This window comes from Hippoglossus stenolepis, chromosome 15 (genome assembly GCF_022539355.2).
Source record: "Hippoglossus stenolepis isolate QCI-W04-F060 chromosome 15, HSTE1.2, whole genome shotgun sequence".
Taxonomy (NCBI): domain Eukaryota; kingdom Metazoa; phylum Chordata; class Actinopteri; order Pleuronectiformes; family Pleuronectidae; genus Hippoglossus; species Hippoglossus stenolepis.
In genome coordinates, this window is record NC_061497.1 from 9,754,896 (window position 1) to 9,776,788 (window position 21,893).

A 21,893-nucleotide genomic window follows, 5' to 3' on the forward strand; every position below is an offset into this window, starting at 1 on the left:
TCAGGATATCATCGCACTGCTACTACAGCACACCTAGCTTCCCACTCTGCACAGCAGCAAATCTGCTCAGGGACTCTCTCACTCTCTGTCAGCCTCTTTAGTTGGATTCAACTGAGTCCACATATCAGCAGGCCTCTCCATAACTCCCCATGGTGTGTTAGTCAAAATGGCATTAATGAAGTGTGGACCATATGGTGGGTCCAATTAATAGCATGGTGAAGTTCTGGCACCGCTCCAAGAGGCAACACCGGCAGTAGGATGATAAATGGTGAAGCCCTGCTAGTTAGTGAGATGCACTGCATGCAAACATTAGCAAGGTTTTAAGTGATTAAAGGCTGGTGTTCATTAAGTCTTCTTTCAGTGTTGCCTTCTCAGAGTTGGATCCAGCTGACTGGCCAGGGGCGGCTCCAGGGGTGGGTCTAGAGGGGCACTGGCCCCAGCTGAAATCTCACTGGCCCCTAAGTAGCCTTATCCTGTAAGTAGTCTTTTTAAAAACTAACACTATTAACAACACCAACAAAAACAATGACAACTTGGTAAGATTTTTTAATTTTTTAAAAGGAACAATGTTTAAGATATAGTCAACGACGTAAGGCGTCACACGGTGCTGATCGTAAACAAGGAATGACTCAAGTGTGCATCTAACTGAATAAGGAACTGTGTAAATTGTGTGATACATGTGAACATCCCTGGACCTTGAAACATTCACAGGTTTCTGAAAGGACTCGTTGTCCACAAGCCAAAGTTCATATCTGATGCAAAGTGAGGTCAGCTGTCTTCTCAAAAGTCCAGCGAGGAAATCCGACTGTGTTACAGCTGCAATGAGACAGGGCCTATTTTTGATTTCCAATATCACATTCCGATAAGAGGGTTTTTTCCAGTGTTATTAATGGATTTAATAAAGGTCCCATATTGTAGAAAAAATATATAATGTGCAATTATTTGATGTATCATATCAATCATAAAACATAGATGGTTGATCACTTGTCAATACCAATCCATCAAAGTTTTCATCTTAACCTTGTTTTATACATAGCAATTGCACGTTATACCCACAGAATTATGCACACAAGTTGTAAGCCTGAGGGAGTGGAGTGGCCTAAATACAGGCATATCCAGTGTTACACGTTGTGATGGAAGTTTTCTGGAAGCTGGTGAAAGGAGAACTCAGGCAGCAGCTGATGTCTTATGAAGAAGATTTCATTGTAGACTTGATGCATCAGGGAGACCAGAAGGTGGAACAATATAAAGCTAACAGATCAACATGAGCAATTGTCACCCCGAAGTCTGAAGATGTCTCCCACAGCCTCCCCATATATCTCCCTCTACTAGCATCACCCATTCTAACAGCACATCCATGAATGTTTACAATTGCTTGTCACTCTATATGTTACATGTAGGTGTTCGCATCCTATTGGATAGTTAAGCCTAAAGTAGGCATTCCTAAATCAAATAGTGTCCTTGCATCTTGCCACTGATAAAATACGCAAAAGAGTTGAAGTTGGTGAGAGTTGAAGTTGGTGCTTCTCTGTCTGGCACATCTGAGTAAGATATGAAAGTTCATGAGCTACATGACACTACAACGTACTGTTGGTTAGCCCTTTATCTATAACCTGACCTTGGTACTGCTTGGAGAGAGAAGGGAGTATGTGTGGAATTAGACAGGCACTATTTTCCTGTACAGATATATATATGTAATATACAATATACATAATATATAGTGGCATATACAGTAACAGAGAGCACACAGTTACAATAAGACAGCCATAGTAATCAAGTCATCAAGAGAAGGCCAGTGATTCTACTATTTAAAAGTCAGTGGGAACAACTGTCAAACAGGTAACTGATGCTAAAATGGAAATAGAAACTCTTAGACTTTCATTGTGTAAGTGTCTGCGTCACCACATTTCATAAAAAGCTGACGTTCTTTTACAGCCATTAAATTACATTGAGCTAAGACACATCTGGGCTCCTGCATCATTTCTAAAACATTTATCAGCTGTAAAGCCGAGCCAGCTCTTTTGTTTGACAGATCATTAATTGAAATAATACTTGTTTTGAAGGTTGCCTCTCTAAATGTGTATTTAGCCATGGCCTCTGTCCTAGCGTCATTACTCAGAGCTTGAACCTGTGAAATCGGATGTGGCACAGGGCAGCCAACGTGTACGGCTTCGCGTTTCACATCGAAGGTGACACGAGGGCCAAAGTGCGCTGGGCGAAGTGAAAAGCGCGCAGTACAAGCGCTCTGAAGCGTGCGCGGCTTCATTCTCCTCGGGCAGATAGCGTAAACGAGGGTTGGCACTGGTTAATTAAGGGTGAGAAATCCAGCTGTAAACAATGTCTTCAGAACCAAGCGGCGCTCTGCGGATCTCAGCCATTATTTATTCTTGGTCAGGGATCAAGAGGGAGCAAGCAAAAAAAGTGTGATAACGAGTTGCTCTCTCTCTCGTATGCACGACAGATTGGACTGCAGCACTCTTTGCTTTAATATGACAACTTTGCATTCAGCCATACACGGGGGGGGACCTGGGGGCACGCTGAGCATTGGATTAACTAGGATTTAATAAAACGCAACCAAAACAATGGGCAGCATGTGACACGCCTGCTTGTGCTGTGAAGTGGTTCCCCGGAGAGGTTTTATGTGCAGCCACAACAACACAACAATAAAAGTAAAATGCACGTAAAGTTCTCCAGATCAAATTTTCTGACATCGCTTTGTGTTATGTTACCCGACGTTACAGCTGCAGTAAGTGGTCTGAAGCTCCCCAGAAAGGTCAGGAGATAAAACGAGATCACTGATTGTTGTAAAACTCTACGATAAAGCGCTTATGTTTCATTCCCCTATAAGGCTTCCTGTAAAGCGCAGGTATTCGTGGCTCAGCACCGAGCTTCAGCTACAGAAAGTGCTCTGATACCACATCTAAGGAGACAGGCCAGCGTTGTTTTTACACATTTTCAGTTTGATTTTGATAATTCAATTCTTATTCAGTGACATGCTTTTATCTCAGCGGGTTATCTCATCATCAGAAACACAAACCCGATAATTTGAAGTGCACAGAGGCGGTGAGTTCATCAGTATGAGAGTTTGCTTCAGCGCTGAACACTGCGGATGTTGTGTTTTAATGAGAAGACGACGTATTTCTTTGGAGCAGCTGAGTGGACAAAAGCAAAGTTTAGATGAGTTTCCACCTTGACACTGGTTTTATCTGACAGCTCTGAGTTATCAGCAGTCCACAGTAGGAGATGTGTCTGTGTTTGACCTGACATGATAACAACAAATTCGTATAATGTCTAATTAATCCTTATTTATATATAATTACACTCAGCTTATAATTCTATTTGGGATAACAAGTAGACATCCACTCTATTTCAGTGGATTAAAAGCAGGACAAGGACAAACTGTCAACAATGTGTATTTCTTTACAAAACCTTTCTCTTGAGATTATCTTCATCTTCATTGAGTTTTCAGTATGTTTTATAATCTATTGTACAAATTAATGATACATAACTTTATCACTTGTGTTTCAACAATTGTTTTTATATATTCTTTAAAGAAAGAAAATATGGTGACGCATGTCTATGGCCTTGCTAGTCGTCGGGGGATTACCAAAGGTTTTACAATCCATCCTAAATGGGGCATGAATGCGTGCACCTCATTTCATGGTGATCCATCCAGTGTATTTGTTGAGACAGTTTGTTAAAAGCCACTGTGGTGAACCTCATTGTGGCCTTAGAGGGAGAAAAAAAACAGGGAACCACCAAAGTCGCAAGGAAAATCTCATAGCAACACATGGAACAGTAACAAAGATATTCAGTACGGCTAAATAAATGAATGCCCTTTGTCAAAAAGACAACTATTGTATTCATCAGCCATTTAAAACAGCTTATTTATTAAATGGAAACAATTTTGGTCTGAAAAATATTTTCATAACTTAATACTGGTCAGTGTTTATGGGTCTCAGCAGGGAATTAAAGTATATGTATGCCGTGTGGCAAATCACCACCAGTAAACAGATAATAACCAATCTGCGTGTACTACTGCCCAGGGATGTAAAAGAAAATCAAGTACATGTGTATGTGCCCTTGATAAAGTATGAATTTTACTTTGCTGCATCCATAGGTGTTACAGGCGGTGAATCTATAAATGATCAGAGGTACTCAGTTGGAGTTCTGCTCTGGAGGGAGTGACACGTAATAAATAGGATTTTTAAATCAATTTGAGCTGAGCGGAGTGTTAAGAAGCTTAAACAGGTCAAACATGAGTCTTCACGAGGAGACTTTGCTCGGAGCTTGCTGGCGGAATATCAATCCAAACTGGAGATGCTTTAAAAATGACTGAGTTATGCAAGGAGAAAGTGCACGACAATAATCTAAACAGGATGTGACAAAGGCATGAACAAAATCCTTGAATAACCCAGCTACGGCTTTGATTTGACTTCCACTGAAAAGCCAGCGTGACTTACATGATACTGCAACCGATCGCAGCCGCTCTGCCATCCATCTTCACTAGGCTTTAGCAAGTCTGCAGAACAACATGAGGGGGTAATCCCAAAGAATCCAATGCACCAAGCTGCAAGCACAGCTCTCATATTATACATACATGGGGGTGAGATTCTCTTTCTGAGTGTTTCTCTATTCATTTTCAAAACAGTTCTCTCCCCTGTTTCATTCCTTAAAATACCTCAGTGCACGTTCATATAACGTACGCTTTCATCTCCTTTTTATTTGCTGTATATTACTGAGTGGTCCACATGGTCCACTGAGTACTTTTTCGTAATCAGCGTTTTTACTTTGAAAACCACAGCATCTACTGTGGTATGAGTGAAGATCTGTATTCCACACCGAAAACATGTAATCTCACAGATGTCAGTCGGGTACAGTGTTTAAAAATATTAGCTTGGGCGCGTTTATCATCCTGCTTATACAGTGTGTCCTACTTTATAACCAGCACCAGCATTAGCATATCAGTTGAATGACAGGTAGCTCAAGGCAATGTGTATATGGAGAGGAATAAATCACAGTGCTTTAAAATAATTAGTCAAGAAAGAGTGAAGGGTATTTATTGTTTGCAGATGGCAGAATTGCTTCGGTGCGCCACCATTTCTTTTCTTCTTGACATGATGAATAACTGATTCTACATCATTGAAAAAGGGTTAATTCCTCTGGGGGGGGGAAAGTCCACTTGTCTATTACTATATTGAGTATGTAATTAAACTGTCACAAATTGATTCTCTCAAACAAAGTAAAGCTTTGCAAGAAACAGCAGCAACAGAAACAAAATGATATTCTGTAGAACAGATTGTGCACAAACGGAGAAAATGATGAAACGAAAGTCCAAGAATCTGGTAATTAGGAGGCCTCAGTCGAACAGCATGCTGGTAACCAAAGGGAGCTAAGGTGCAGCAGCACAGATGAATATTAATGGAAATTTGATTAAACATCCCCACGTCTTTAACTGAATATCCCACAGGCAAAGTGCTCACAGAACAAAACAAATGAGCCCGGCCATTTTAATTATCAGGGTGCTGTTTTCTAAAAGATTCCTTGTCTCTCTTCTCTGCCTGATGAGATCTCAACAACAGATGTTCTAAAGGACAGAACTAACATTAGACGCTCTGCCCTTTGGCTGACTTTCAGTTGATTCCCCCCATATTTTACCTCTGTGAGAAAAAACTGTGAGCAAACAAAAGTCTATACGTATTCTATATTTGATGCGATAATTCAATATATCTCTATGTAATATTCAGTTAGAATGTTTCCTGTTTGTTCTGTTTATGACGTTCAGGGAGCCTCTGATGATTTTTAAAATGCATATTAAATATCCATTGATAGTTGCATTGTATGTTAAGCACACTATTTATCAATACACGAGAGCATGGTGACTCATGTGCAGACCACAAGTCTTTAAATGGCTCCGTTGCGCTGTGATAATTACAAAGAGCGAGTATCCTTTCCAACATTTGTTCATTCATTCACGTATCTGGTAAACACATTCCAGCGGCGCATTTCAGATTGCACTGATCATCCCGAAGGGGAAGTGCAATTACAGCTCCAAACACGATGACTGATTGGCACAGGTGGAGACTTTATCATCCCCAGAAAACAACAGGTTTTATTGTTGCCGTTTTCAAGAGAAAACCATGCGTTCATACGCTCTCCATAATTTTCTGAAGACTCCTTGTAGTTGTACTGATCTGGAAAGTTGAAATATATTGGTAACTATGGCACTTAGTAGAGCGCATACCTCCGTCAAGGCCCCAACAGTCAATAAAGCTGCACCAAATTTCTAACACTCATATATAAATATATAGTAGTTCCCTAAATGTGCCTGATTGTTTGTTTTTTTATCAAGATCCATGAATTATTACCTGGGAAATCTGTAAAAAAAATATTTATATATGTTGCAATGTTAAAGGAAGTGGAACATTTTTTTCCAGATCTGATTCAGATTCACACCAAAATTGTATGGGTGCTTCTTTGACTCATATCATATCCTTCCGCCAAGTTTTGAGTAAATCTGCTGAGTTGTTTTTATGCAATCTTGCTCAAATACACTCAAACCAACCAACAAACAAACAGGGATGAAAACATGACCTCCTTAGCAGAGGTAAAAATCTGAAGTTAGCTGCATGATTTGTGTGATCATAACTTATGATGATTTTGCAAAGTTCTTCTTCTAGGATAACTCTCGATACTTGCTGTTTGTTGACGCTTGTCACTGTAGAGATGTCAGTACAGTAAATCACTCAGATCAAGATCAAGGGTAAAGCAGCGTTACAGCTGCTGTTTGAAGACACTTCAGTCCACTGCAACCCCCTCCCTCCAAACAATGCCCCACATTGCCTGCATCTATAAATAGGGTTACTTACTTGGCTGCGTCTCCCTTGCACTGCTCCTCCGTGGCTGCTGTTCCTCCCTGTAGCGTGTCCTGCCACAGCAGCGCACGGCCATCCACCAGGGCTCTCGGGCAGCATGCGGCCCTGGTGGTCGACACCCCTGCCTCACTGGATCACGTCAACCTCGGACACAGAGCCAAGTCGCCTCTGACCGCCGGCCTGCGGGAACGCTGGGAAGATGTAATATCTGAATGCAAAATGCTTTCTACATGTGAGGACTGAAGATGTGATGTTTCTCATGTGATCTGATCTCAAAACAACTGTGCAGGAGTTAGTGCTCAGGGGGGCATACGTTATCAAGTTATCAAATGTTAGGGTTAGCCAATAAAAAGGCAGATGACTGGGATGTGCCAAATAACACATTTGAGGAAGAGCTACATGTCCTTGAGAGAAAACACAGTGATAATAATTGACCAGGATTTCTGCAGCTTATTCCAGTCACTGACTGTAGCAAGCTTGAATGGGGACTGGCCCCGAGAGGACTCTGCTTTTGGGACATTCGGCAAAGTGTGACAGAACGTGACAGAGGATAAAGTTTTCACATCTCAGACACATGAAGTCTGACTCTGGCCAATTGTAAACAAACATGGTTTCATAAGGAGCAACAAGCTGTGTACAGTTCACCATTTCTAGTAATTCAACACAATTTAGCAAAAGGAAACTGGTAATGGCGCCATTTCCAGTCCCATGATATTTGTAATAATTAGTTTCTTCATTTTACGTCATAAATATTTGATATAACATTTAACAATAATAATGTCATAAATCATTTCTTGAAAATGAACCAGTGCCGCTGAACATCAGGAAAATTCCTTCCACAACATCCAACAGGCAGAACCTGCAGGTATGGTCATTTCGATTATAACCAGAAACAGACGTAGCAGTTTGACGCAGACACTCGATGACAGGCACGACTGATGACAGCAGATGTTCTGATTTGACGCGCTGCACTCTGACGGCAGAGCATCAGCCTCACCACCAGAGGGAGGAGGGTTCAACCACGAGCACATAACAGTATCTATGCAATCTATCAATAAAACAGCTTTAGTCAGTGGAGCCTGCATCCGAGAACTGGGTTAGTTCCACTGGTAATATTACGACAAATATGAAACAGTGTCAATATAGATATAAACGCGGTTGGCAGTCGTTCGTTTGTTTGGACCATTTATTTTCATTGTCATTAATTCTGAATTGTTCGGGAGCTTATTGATTGGTTTTTATTACATCATTTATTTCATGTCTCTTCTAGGTTGCAGTGCTCTACTAAATTATTCACCAGTTAACCACGGTGTACTCTGGCTGCTGAGCTACTCTCTCGACACTGCTGAGGCAATGATATACGAAGTAAACGCGTTTACTGAGGCTGTATACTACAACCTGTGTTATTGCAACACTCAACGGAGCACCACGTTTTCCATCAACCTGAAAGTTGTTCACCAGAGTACTGTTCTCACAGAGAACAGTACTCTGGTGAACAGTACTCAGAGCTTCTCATGTTTGTGGAGAAACAAGGCAGCATAATAGATGAAATGCAAGAATTAAACCACGCAACTCTTTTACCTTCCAATAGCAGCTTCAAAATTAGTTTGACGGTCCACTGACTGGGAATAAGAGGAGTGGTGCCACTTTTAATCCAACTCATCAACCCGTGTGCCTTTTCTTGCTCTATGTAACTTTAGTGAGAGGGTCCGATTTTCTGTGAGAAGTGTGTAACTGACTGACACTTCCATTGAATCAGACCCAACAAGTTCAAGTGTAATGTCGAACTGTAGATCAGTTAGACTTGGGGGGGATTTAAAAAACAATATTCAGCGAGGAAACTTTTTAAATATCAAGAATTACAAATATAGTTTGGTGGATTTGTTACAGCTGCAGTTGTACTGGTTCAGGAAGCAGTTGTGTTTCAGTTCAGTGAGTGGGACTACGCAGTCAACAGGTTGAAAGTTTGTTTTTATCAAAACGACTAAATCTCCTATATCGGAACCTGGAGATTAACAGAATTAGTCAACTCATGTGGCTGCAGGGGGCACTGTTGCACAGTAAAAGTTACAGAGTGCTGCTTTAAGCCTGATTGAAAGTAATATCCTTTAAACTGCATGTTTAGCATTCCACCCTCAATCACATCCCCATCTAAAGCTGCAAGTAAGAAACACCTGTTTTAACAACACAAATCATATTGTTCTTTATCGTCTCCAGTAATATTCCAATGGATGAGCTGCCTTTTACAGAGCGTGGCCCAAGGAACTGATAGAGATCACTACGTGTTGAGCTCACCTTTGACAATGTCGCCCTCTGCTGGTTTTGATCTGCACAAGACAACACATTCCGTACAGGGTACAAGTGCATGTGATCTGATGTGGATCAGAGACAGATGAACGGTAAACGGTGTGATATTAAATTTGGTGGCACATTCCTTTAAAATCATCCATCACAATGTATGCATATTTAGATTACTTAAAAGTTTCTTAATCGTCATCAATGGAATAATTGATTTTTGTATCAGATTTAAAAATCAATGCATATTATATTCAGATGCCTTAGGTGCTGTTTTACAAATTCTCAAGAACCATATATAAAAGCAACAGTGCTCTACTGAAATGCAGCAATGTTCTTTTAAAAAATTACATTAAAAGCATTAATCCTGTACTGTGATGAATCACCTCTCAAGCGTTGAGTGTGTCCCCGCAAATTAATTTTGATGCTCTTAGAAAATAGAGTAGAACGGTCTGGGCTTTATTAGTATTTTCACTCTCCCTCGGTTCTCCATGAGGTGTTTGTTTTTGTTTAACCTAGAGGCTCGAAACTACGAGCTATTGCAAAATTTATTAGCACTTGTGACAACATGACAAATAGCACAATTATCTAGTTCATCATGATGTTTATCATCGTCAATCCTGCAACTGTAAAGTCATCTCAGAACTGACCTCCGTGAACCTAAATAGAAAATATTGATTTCTTTCCACGTGAAATTATTCGGGGGCCCCCCCCCAGTAGTTCATGTGTTATATAAAGAGAGCGCAGATGCAACATCACATTAAAACCTGCTTTAGAGATTTAACTTGGATTCGACAGACCTGGGAGCCTCCCGTCAGACGACACCGACGTCAGATCTTCTTCATTTGGGATCTGACATCAACACTGGAAGTTCCATTTTTATCAAATCATGAATTCACCCAGAACATATTGTTGAAGACCAAGTAATTAACTATAAAAAAAATACTTTATTATATAGGTTGCATTGAAAAGTAAAACACCAGCCTCTGCATAGCAAAGAAACACTTAGACCATCACATGAACTTCAACAGTACAGACAGACTCTATTCACATTAGCTGGGAAAGTACTAGTCTAATAATTTTTTTATCTCACAGGCTTTCATCTAATCACATGATTGCATTTATTTATTCAAGTCATCACCATCTGCGTAGCTATTTTACATAAACATAAATTTTACATAAGCATAAATTCTATTAATTATCTATAGAGAAAACATACATTCATTGTTTCTTTTGTGAATGGCTTACACATCATCTTCAGCTTTGAGGCATTTCATTGACTCAGTGGGCAGACCAGAGAATTAATTATATTTCACGTTTGTTGAGGAGTGTTTGGGAAGATTTCACAACCCTTGTATAATATGGTGATTGGGTTAAATTAACTTTGTCCATTAATGCGTTTCCAATACTGTGAATAACCAGGCAAAGACTTTATTATCATCTAATCGCCATACACTGTTTGCACTCCAACCAGTTGCTTTTATCAGGAGGTTGAACATTTCTCCTCACAAAACACAAACAGTGGTAATTTTTGTAGGCGTTTGAGGTCCAGTTGCGATTTTGCCTATTCTCCATTAAGTGTTATTCTGCAATTTCCAATGCAGAATCTGTTTATATGGATTATCCTGAAGAGGACTGTGATATTTATGCACACTGTGTCTGCACTAAATACCTATTTTTCTTCTTATACACCCACCGGCAAATGTGGCGTGCGTGTTTTTCTGAAATGTTTGGCTCAAACTATTTGTTTCCACTAACTGTAATTGGCTCCAACATCTTTAACACTGCCCACCTTTTGTACAAATTAAGGTGTTTTAACTGCCTCCAGTGACTCATCCTCAGGTATCAGCTGTGCAAGCTGTCTGTGGATGGACCCACACGGTTTTTCTCTCCCTCCTCCTCCTCCTCCTCAGCAGAGTCCTCAGAGCTGTGTACCACTGCAGCACTGAGAGTGCGGAGCTCCTCCAAAACAGACAGGAGTCTCTCTGACGGGACACAGACAGGCCAGACAGTAATTTCATTCATTCATTCATTCAAGTGTTAGGGTTTATAAAAAGAGCATCAGTAGGAGTTAGGCCATTTCTTACCCTCAGCAGGTAGTTGGACATTTTCTCGCACAGAGCTACTCCTCTCTGAAGGTTTGTGTTGTTGTTCTCTGGGAGCAGCAGAGTTTTGTGAAGCTGCTGCATGAACTCTTGTGTGCTCACTCATCAGCCCTCGATCAGCATCAGTGGACTGGAACAGATTCAGGTCGTATGAGTTCATCAACAGAAATGAAGATACAAACAACAACTGTCATTTGCTAAAAGAAAGTCTCACCATCAATAGGCTCTTGTCCTTTTCCTTCTCCTTTGGTTGTGTATTCTGAACTTTCCACTTCGTGTGTGCACCTCCTAAATACTGAGTTTCTCCCTTCTCATCCTGTTTCCTTGCTTCCTCTCTCTGAAACTGCCGCAATGTCATAACTGCAAGAGACAACACAGATGGATGAAGCGCCATCAGGAAATGCTGCTGTATACTGCGTAAACAATTCCAGTTATATTAGCTCGCAGTCTGCGTTACAGATATGACTTCAGTCCCTTGTGTTAGGCCTCTGTGAGAGGAGGTAGCGCCGTGCTTATCCTGCTCCTACCTGCTTTGGTGTGCTCTCTCCTGGCTGTATTGACTTGAACCTCCATCTCTCTCAGCTTCTCAGCACAGCGGTCCTCAATCTCAGACACCCTCTCCTGCAGGACTGAGGAAAAACAAATGTACCATTCTTTACCATGTACCATGTACCATGCAGTGTCTCGCACGCTGAGAGCTCAGGGTCTCATGCTGTATTTGTTTATATCTCATGCAATAAATTGATCTTAATGCATCCGACATTTCACTGACAGGAAGACCTCTATGAACAGAGCTAATTAAAGGATCCGATTTATCAAATATTACAATGAGACTTTCATATTATTATTATTATGTATTTTGTATGTGTATTTGTTTTGTATTTTCCTGTTTCATTAAATGAAGAACAAATCTCACAAAAAGGTTATAATGAGACTAGGGTAGCACATAACAACTCTAACACAGCAAGGTGGCAGTGGCCTAAAGGTCAGAAAAGGGCACCTCCAATTAATTTTTACAAGTACATCTAAGGGCAAACGTTTTTTTTTGTTTCAATAAAGGCTGAGGAATAGTGATGCATGTTAAGACCCGGCATCAGAAGAAAAATTAAATCAAACTGCTAGGATCTGATCTGGTCTGCATCATTAAAGTGGCTATGATCTGTTATGTGTTTTGTTTTTTTAAGAGTCTCTCATAGTGACAGACTAAAACAGAAATGTATCACCTGACTTGCAGTCAGAGTTTTGTGGCAACTTGAAGATCATCACTTTGGTTTTGTGCCTTGCAGCTTTACTGGTTTGGTTCCCTCACAGCAGGACCACAGCAGGCAGCTGTTTACATCTAAAAGTTCTTAATCACCAACTATAAGGACCAGCACCAAATGGCAGACAAACAAATTAGCGACTAGTTGGTAAAGATAGTGGCGCACGTAGCAGCTAAAGAGCCAGATATATTCCCTCAGGAGGAGTTGGCGGAACAACTACGGTCAAGGTGCTCTTGAGCATCTCACTTAATCCCCAAATGCCCCAGTGATGCCACCAAGCAGAGGGGAGTGGCAGCCTAATCCCAGGTGTGAATATGAGGAGACTGTGATGAAGGGCGTTTTTGAAAGAGAGCAGGGGTACTCTGTCTCCTTTCCTCAGATAAATCAAGGCTGAAAACCAGTAATGCGGCTTAAGAGAGCTGCTGCCTCACCCTGCTCGCTGTGCTCCTGCTGGGTGAGCAGCTCAGAGCGGAGTTTCTCCAGGTTGCCCTTGCACTCCTCCAGCTGTGCCTGCGAGTGCTGCAGGCTCCTCTCTGCCTCCTCTCTCCCAGCCGCAGCCTGCCGGACCTCTGTCCAGCTCTGCTCCAGCTCCTGTTGCTGCTGCCTCCGTTTGCTTTCATCTGAGGAGGAGGAGGAGGAGGTGCAAAGTGAGCTGACAAACATGGGTTGCCAAAACATGTACAGCCAACAGATGATCCGCTATAATTTGTCATGTTGTTGCAAGGGTGCTCACACTGTTCTTTCAGATCGGCCAAGGCTTTCTCGATGAGCTCCGGGGTTCTTTTGAGCTCCTGTGTGAGCTTGTCTCTCTCTTCACACACCAAACCGAGCTCTGTCTGGAGGTTTGTCAGGCTGCAGGGCAACACAGACAAGATGGCAGAGCAAATGAAGGAACAGAGAGTCATGCAGAGAGGCTGAGAAGAAACTGCACAGTTACATCTAACAAAGCAAGCTTCACTCTTACTATCCAGAAAGGAACCGCTTTGGCATGTTGAATAATACTATATAATCATATTGTGATACCCTGACATTGTGTTATTAATATCCCTGTATTGATTTACTCTGCCCCATTTCCAACAATGCTGAAACAGATATTTTCATGTTTGACCACTTCTTCTTTTGAGGCATGTTTTGTAAGGCAATATGCTCTTATTTGGACTGTGTATACAATAGATGTGTAAATGCAATGTGAAATGCATTAGTAGGCTTGAATAAGTCTATTAATTCTAAATTAGTGTTGAAAGGGTACATTCATTTGGATGAAATGTTTTCCAAATTAGCTCGCTTCAAATCTGACCCATAATGATTCATTTAATTTCCATGTAATCACTAACCCAGTAAAAGCACTAAAAGATCTGACATTTACAGCATGAAAATACAAAGAGATGCTTGACTTATTTAATTTCATAAAAAGCAATGATTGAAATTTGGACGCCATTGTTCGAAACAAGTAAGCAGTTTTAATTCGGGCTTCAGAGACTGATCAATAAACTGAATATATATGATGGAACCTCATACTGTACCTGTCAGCGGCCTCTTCTGTCTCTTTACTGGCCTGCTTAATTTTCTGCAGAGCCACTCTCCTCATGATCAAAGCTGTAAAGCAAAAACACCATAATGTGAATTCTTTACTATAAAGTGAACCATCGAAGTCATTCACTAAACCTCCAGTGTGATCGCACCTTGGATTGTCTCCACTCGTCTTTTAGCGAAAATTAGCCTCTGGGTAAAAGTGTTGAGCCTTGATTGAGCCGCATCCACTTCTGCCACCTTGCTTTCAAATGCCAGACGGAATCTGTGAGGCAAAGCCAAAGTCTGTAATTATCTGCGATCAAACCTTTTAAAACTGACATGAATAACAGTTTAGCATTTTCCTTCTATTCAACAATTATTCTTATTATTTAATAGCCTTTAATTATTCTAGTTGTTTTACCTTTGCACGGCCTCTGTCAGGATTTTAAGTTCAGCCGCTGATTTCTGGCTCTGAGACTTCAGCTGAGCATTTTCCTTGTGAGCCTGGGCCAAGTCCTGTTTTAACGTCTGGTTGGAAAAACACATAACCATATGATGGAGTATCGTATACAAATATACCATGATGCACGGTACTGAGAATCTCTTTGTGGCCAGCTGCTGTTCTTACAACCTCAACTCTCAGGAACTAGCAAAGTTTTCACATACTCAGCATCCTCTGCTGTGGTAAAAACTAAAATGTATGCTAAGAGTTTATCACTTTTCTAAGCAGCCCCAAATTTATTTGGCATCATCAAAAATTGCAGACAGCCACGTAAATCACATCACTTGCTCTGCTACTAACCTCCTTTTCCACTCTCTCCAGGTCCAGCTCAGCTATCCTGTCATCTAGACTGTGCTGGAGGACACTAGCCCGGTGCTGCTCCTGCTGGAGGTGCACCTCCAAAGATCTGAGCTAAAACAAACAGTATTCCATCTTAATCACACGTGTACAAACACACGTGGATGTGATTGTACCACATGTGTACTACCAGGATTCGTACTTTTGAAAGGCGTTCATCCTTTTCTCCTCTTAATTCAATGTCCTTTGAGCGAAGCTGAACACATAACTTGAACACTTTTTCTCTCCAGAGCTGAATCACTTGAAGGCCTTCAGATCCATTCTTTACGTGTGGGTCTGTCAAGGTCTGTTGTAACACACACAAACAAAAACATGTGCACACACACACACAAACACAGCAAATGGACAAGAATTGCTTACAAATTAGTACAAGTGTTTTCTTGAGGAATTTTCAAATGAAATGTAAAGAACACCCACCTCCTTCCCCATTTTCTCTTCTTGAAGGGCGAGTATCTCGTTCACAGAGTTAAGCCTGATTGTCAAAAGCTCTGCGGTCATCTTAAGAGTTGCCTTCTCTTTGTTCAGCCTCTGCAAAATGAAATAATGTTGGGATGAATTATTATAACAGGCATTTTAATTCATCAATTTATTTCCTCCACCAGTCTCGCTTTACTGAAAAAGCACAACATTTAAAAGTGTTTTCCCATCCAAGCACTTCATAGTGATCTGATAGCAATCAATACTGTTTAAAAAAGTCCACACCTCAACCACTTCATTTAATTGTTCCCTCTCTTGTTTGTCTGGGGCAAGCTGGCCGATGTAATTTCTGAGGCTGTGCAGGGTTGCAGATTGTGTTTCAAAAGCTTGTCCCATTTGGCTGAAAAATAAACAACATCCCCGAGTCAAGTGAATGTGATGACGACAATTGGAGAAAGATGTTTAGATCGTTGGCAGCTGCAGATTGAATGTGGCACCTTAGATGTTCTTTCAGCTCATCTCTCTCGGTAGATACCTCCATCAGAGTGCTTTTCAGCCGCAGCACTTCTGAGGTCATTGATTCGAGTCGGTCCTGCAGTTCGCTGTTTGTTTGCGTTGCTGCGCCCAACTCTGCTGAGTGGGATGCATTCAACTGTTGTAGCTGGAAGTTTAGAGATGGAAACATTGGACATTTTCAGACACATACAGGGATACTTGCAGCGGCTTGCTGATATGTGTTCTTGGATATTAGGCCTACACCTTAAGAAAGGTCCCCCAAATCAGTATCTCCATGATTGTTTAATCTTCCTTGTGTACACACCTCCACCTCTTGCTTCCTCTGAATTTGCTCCAAATGTTCTGAAAGCCTCAGCGTCTGCTGTTTGGTTTCCTCCTCAGCCTGTGACCTGCCCATTTCAGCCTTCAGAGCGAGCTCCCGGGTTTCCTCTTTCCTCCGGTCTACGTCTCTCCTCAGCCTCGCAGTTTCCTCGCCAGATTCGCTTTTAAGTCTTTCAAGCTGCAACAAAGACAAATGTTAAACAAAAGGAGAATATTCATAGATGGGATTCATCAGTGAAACTTGCTAAATTTCTGTTGACTATGAAATACTGTTCTAAAAATATCACACCACAAACTTCCAAAATGAGTTATAAGACGCCAGCAACTCCCCGGTGAACTTTGTGTCGAAATGAAATGTTTAGTCAGTAAACAGCATTACCTGTGAGCTTATTTTCTCCTTCTGCACACTGCTGTGAGTGAGCTCGTCTCTGATTTGGCTGAGTTCAGTCTTCTTCTTACAAAGCTCTTCACGCATCGCTTCCAACTCCAGGCTCTGTCTGCCATACAAAGGATTATGCCACGTTAAGCTTGACGGTTTCAATTAATCACAAAACTCTGAAATGTTATTAACATAGAGAATTTTGAACAGAACCGTAAAATGGCTCGACTGCAGTCTAACATTAACATATTTCCTACCTGTTCAGGGTGCTGTCTCCGTCTCTAACCTCCTCTCTGTGTCTCCGTGCACACTCCTTCAGGGTGTCCACCTGGCCCTTCAACCTCTCAGCCTCGGCCTTGTGCTTCTCTGCCTCCAGACGCCACTCTGACTCCCATCTGGACCAATGCTCACTCCTCTCTGCAGATCTGTGTTTAAGGAAGAAGACTGATTCAGTATTTTAGAACAAATAACAGACAATTAGGGTATTTCTCATCATGTAAAGTCCACTGTGGGATACCTCGCCCTGAGGTCTGACGGATGATCTGCAGGGATTCTTCCTTTTATGCTGTTTCCTTGTAACATCATAATCTGTTGGTTTTCCTTCCTCAGCTCCAAGATTTCCTGTTGGGCCTGAGTGATGGCGAGCCATGGGTTGGCAGGGTGGGGGTCCCCTGATGGTGCTGATGTTGCGCCTGGCTTTAACCAGGAGACGGGTGGGGTCGTCCCTGTGACCTGAACGCCTCTGGGGGCTGCAGCTGACTGGATACTCGATGCAAAATGTGACGGGGGCACCAGGTCCTCCTGGAGAGTCCCTACATAACAGGAAATTGTGTTTATGTGCATGCATGCGTTAGCTAGACTACATCTCTAATGTTTATTCAGTAAATGTACCAGCATGTCAACTTCCCTCTCCTAAATGCAACCTCTTTCATTGTGAGCTATTTGTTATCACTGGAGGTGACACATGCAGACTACTGCAAGATAACCATTAGCTCATCTTAAGCTAACGTCAGCTAACGTTATGTTGATCTTGCTATAAAGTTACGAGCAGGCGTTAAACATGTAAACAGAAGAATCAACTCACGTGAAACAGCGGGGGAGGTGAAGTCCGTGGGCGCTTTGAGCTTTTCCTCCCCCACACCGCGTCTCTCCATGTCTACACACACACACACAGACACACACACACACAGTCCGCAGGTCGTTCGGCTGCTTTTCAACCGTTTACTCTCCCGCGTCTGTCACGTCATTCGTCGTTGCCGTAGTGACGGGTCACCGCGGTAACCTTCCGGAAACTGGACGCCTCGCGAGCTCGCCTTCACGCGCCCAAAGTCCGTGTAAGTGAAGTTACCAATGTCCGCAGCGCACATGTAAATATGTATAATATATATATAAATATGTTTTAAAAGTTATGGTGAATAAAATCATTTTTCTAACACAACTGCCAACTATTACAGCCGCGCGGTGCATCATGGGAAAGTGTGAGGAACAGTGAAAGTACGTGTTGGTTGTTATTCCCTGAGTCATGTCTTGCAGGGTTTTCTTCCTCCCACTCTGCCTTCAGATCTGACAAGGATGATTGGCCCCATACATATATCTATGGTGCAGAGCATAGCTTATTAAATACACTGTAAGTACTCGCGCATAGACAGGGCAGGGAAAATCACTGAACGTGTTTTGGTGGTTAGATATTGACAGCAATTAACATTAGGGATTGGTTGTGGAAAGCATAATTGAGAGAGCAAAATAATATACCATGTTAAATGCTGTCTTATATCTGCCCTCTTTTGTTCCCTCAGTGTAGTAAACCCTGCTGATAAATGACAGAATTCACACAATATATTTTATATGTCAAACAAAAATAAAAACATAAAACAGGTATAAAACATACCTCCGCCAAGGCCCGGCAGTCCCCCTATGAAACCATACTTAAATTCACTAGATCCAGATTTTTTATTTGGATCTGCACCATATTTCTCACGAACATCAGTCCCCTAACCATGCCTGTTTTTTTTTTTTCATCAAGAGCCATGCATTATTTTCTGAGAAGTTTATTAAAAAGCCATAAATCACAATGTGAAAGAAAGTGGGGGGAAAAAAAGATTCCTGGACCTGCCTCCTCAGGTGGATACTCACCAAAATACATAGGGTTCTTTCCTGACCAATACTGCATCCTTCCACCAAGTTTTGTTGTAATCTGTAGTTTTTGCATAATCCTGCTAACCAACAGACAAACAAACAAACAAATAACGCAGATGAAAACATTACCCCCTTGGCGGTGGTAATTTACGATAGACACAATTGTTTTTTCTTATTCTAAAGGTGCTTTGATTAGGTTTTCTTGCTTCAGAGATTATTGAGAGATATGATCGTGATGAAGAATCTGAAAACAGCAATGTAAATGCACCTTCTTAGCCTGGAGCTGCCTCACAACGTAACGCTCAGTCTGACAACAGCTTCACCTCTGCAGTTAAGCTCCAGTAGGGTTTGAATATGACAGAGTGATCATTTGGTTATGTAAATGAATTTTGGGGTCGATGTACATCGATAAATACAAAGCAATATTTGCACTGTACCCCCGATTGTAGAATCATCATCATATTAATCATGCATTTGCATACTTTTGACAGGCTGCTGTGTGCTTACTGTCCTCCCTCGACATTGATGCGCATTCTGCACACACTGCACTTCTGCTGTAAATCTATAAACTCCCATGCGCTGACCTGCAAATGAAGGACTGCATCTGTTGCTTGTTATACGATTGGCTGTATGTTCAATATTCAGCAGGCTATATTCACTGTTACCGCCATATCCTGTTGTGTTGCTTTCCTCCGGTTAACTCAGCAGCTGTTTCTGTTTGCACATACCTGCGGTATATCCTTCTCTCCACGGCTACATGACCCACTTTCCCCCCGGGGATCATTAAAGTTTCATATAATCTAATCTTTTTATAGTGTATTCAAGGAACAAAGTAGATATTTTCATTTGATTTATTTACACAATTGATCAGATATTCAGAATAACCCATCAATACACTAGCATGACATAAATACATTAACTGATGGAGGAAACAGAAATAAATCAACAACCCCCCCAAAAAATATATGGTCTCCTGCCAAGAAAGACAAGGAATGTCAGTGGAATCATCAAAGACAGTGGACCTTGTATCATATCCATAATGTAGTAGTGAAAGGGTTGTTTGAGGAGTGCTCTGCATTATTTGGGCATGCTGCTATTGTATGCTCTCAGCGCACGGCAGACCCTGCAGTGGGTCGTGAAGAACAAAGCAGGGGAAAAGAAGGATCTGAGGGGGCCGCCGGGAATCGGGTAAACAAAGCCAAAACTGACCCTTATTAAATAAGAGGTCAGAACCAAGATACAGCTCTGTTTCTTTGAACATATGTGAGAGCTAATAAGGTGTCTGTTCCCCACCTGCAGTGCTTGGAACATGCACATGCCAGCCTCCATGTTGACAATCTTCAAAAATGAAAAAGAGGAAGACAGCTGATTGAGACAGGTTAGTTTAAAGACATGTTATTATGGTGAAATTATTCCGGGTACTGGTTGCAAGCTGGCACTGGCATCCATCTCTTCAGCAGTTTCCCGCCGATTCTCCTGGATGATCACAAAGAGTTTGCAGGCCAGATGGAATAAGTAATCTCATCATTGTGTTGCCCCCAGAGGTCTCCTTCCAATTGGATGTGCCACAAATACCTCCGTATGGGACGAATCCTTCTCAAATGTCCAACACGTCACTGGTACTTTTCAGTTTTAGGGGAATCGGCTCTACCCCGAGCACCGTTTAAACATCTGAGGTCTTTACCCAGTCCATGGAGGTGAGCCCAGACATCCGGCTTTCACTTGTAACTGCAGTCTTAATCTTTCACACTTGCTCGCAATCACAGAGGCCAGTTGTACGTTTTTTAAAGTTCTCCTTCCACCGCTGATTACAGTGAGTGAAGGTGATTATCTCTATACCCCTGCTGAAAACAGCTCAGGCATGACCTCATCTCCTCTTTTGACCTCTCCGACAGTTTTCTTGAATTTCTGCAAGGACAGCGTCTCAGTGGTTTTATCAAACTCTTCCCACACATTAGCTCGCCCCCCCCCAAAAAAAATCTGAAGCACAGGCCATTGAGTAATGCCTGCGGAGGAACTCTTCGGAGAGTGTGTGGTGGCCCAGGCCTGCAACTGTTGGGCTCAAGTAAGGCTCAGCTCAATAAAACGAATTTCCGTCAACACGTGGACTCATCAGAACGGGTTAAGGTTCATGGTGCATTGCCAGGAGGGCCCTTGGGAGACGGTGGGACGTGGGACGCAGATTCATCACTGTAAGGATGCTGAAAGTAAATATATGGTGCCTGACAGATTGACATAAATTTGTCTTTTGAGGCCTGTGGCACCATGGCAACAGTCCTCTGAGTACAACTGCTGACACCAACTCATGTCAGTTCAACCCTAAATGGGAATCTTTTCATTATGAGAGAAAATGGAGAGGACAATGGATATCCTGGCACGCCTGTGGTAGCAGAAGCTCTTTTTTTCTTTGTCCCTAATCAAGCAGATTCAAAGGTTAATGTTGAGAAATTGTTCATGATGCAAATATCTGGATGGGAAATTGTGTCTTTGATTAAAATGTCTTCCTGCACACATCCCACAAGAGTAATACTGGTAAGTCCACTCCATAAGAAACTGTCCACTTAAGTATTTGTGGAGCCATACAATCCAGATGACCTGTAATAGATCAACTAAAAGGTAAGAATGCCTATGAATCTATCACCATAACTGCATCTGAAAAACAAAGTATCTGCCCGGCTTGAGTAGCACACAAAAAATATTTTTTTCTGTAACAAGATTGTCTTGTGTTGGCAACCCAGCTTGAAACAGACATCACTGGGCAGTATCTCTCTGAAGTTCCTGCAAAGACGTTCCCTCTGCTCTACAGGCCTACGTGCACAATAAGCACAGCACCAGAGATATGGCCACTGGGCATTTAAAAAAAAAAAAAGCATATGTGCGAAAAAAAATTTGCTTTGTCAGCAACTGTCTGCATGGATATTGCCTTATACTGTATAAGTTTGTGGATTTATGATGTATGATTAAAGCAGATTCCAGTATGGTGTTTATATTTTTAATTTACTTTAAATAACATATTTAGCAAGCAGTGCGGCAGCTGAATCATCTCAAATCTTGAAATGGAGAATGGTTGGAATAAACACATATATCCATTGATTTGTTAGTTGTATTGGATTATTTAAAAAAGAGGCAACTTTCATTTATTGTCCTGGATTCATTTCCTGCCATGTGCTCACAGCATTGCCCATCCAGTCTTAAACTCCAAAGACTTGCACTTCT

The 21,893-nt window shown here is 41.7% G+C and overlaps 1 protein-coding gene across 1 annotated transcript; it reads right to left on the reverse strand.

The window, feature by feature from the left end:
* Positions 1-10,097: 10,097 nt before the first annotated feature.
* cchcr1 (coiled-coil alpha-helical rod protein 1) lies at positions 10,098-17,873 on the reverse strand. The gene is made up of 19 exons (XM_035177742.2): positions 17,626-17,873; positions 17,059-17,353; positions 16,799-16,966; positions 16,542-16,659; positions 16,146-16,340; positions 15,823-15,986; positions 15,611-15,725; positions 15,326-15,436; positions 15,051-15,194; positions 14,852-14,962; positions 14,471-14,577; positions 14,220-14,332; positions 14,061-14,133; positions 13,271-13,389; positions 12,969-13,157; positions 11,803-11,904; positions 11,490-11,635; positions 11,258-11,405; positions 10,098-11,155 (listed from the first exon to the last, which is right to left on the reverse strand). Exons 1-19 carry the CDS (start codon positions 17,693-17,695, stop codon positions 11,016-11,018), a joined length of 2,628 nt encoding a protein of 875 aa, XP_035033633.1. The 5' UTR covers positions 17,696-17,873; the 3' UTR covers positions 10,098-11,015.
* Between the last annotated feature and the right edge of the window lie 4,020 nt (positions 17,874-21,893).

Excerpts from the sequence above, each read along its gene's own strand:
- cchcr1 (XM_035177742.2), bottom strand. The coding sequence starts at position 17,695 with ATGGAGAGACGCGGTGTGGGGGAGGAAAAGCTCAAAGCGCCCACGGAC. Across the intron at positions 16,341-16,541 it reads AGGAGAAAATAAGCTCACAG|CTTGAAAGACTTAAAAGCGA; the intron begins GTAATGCTGTTT and ends TCTTTGTTGCAG. Across the intron at positions 11,636-11,802 it reads GAGAGAGCACACCAAAGCAG|TTATGACATTGCGGCAGTTT; the intron begins GTAGGAGCAGGA and ends TGTCTCTTGCAG.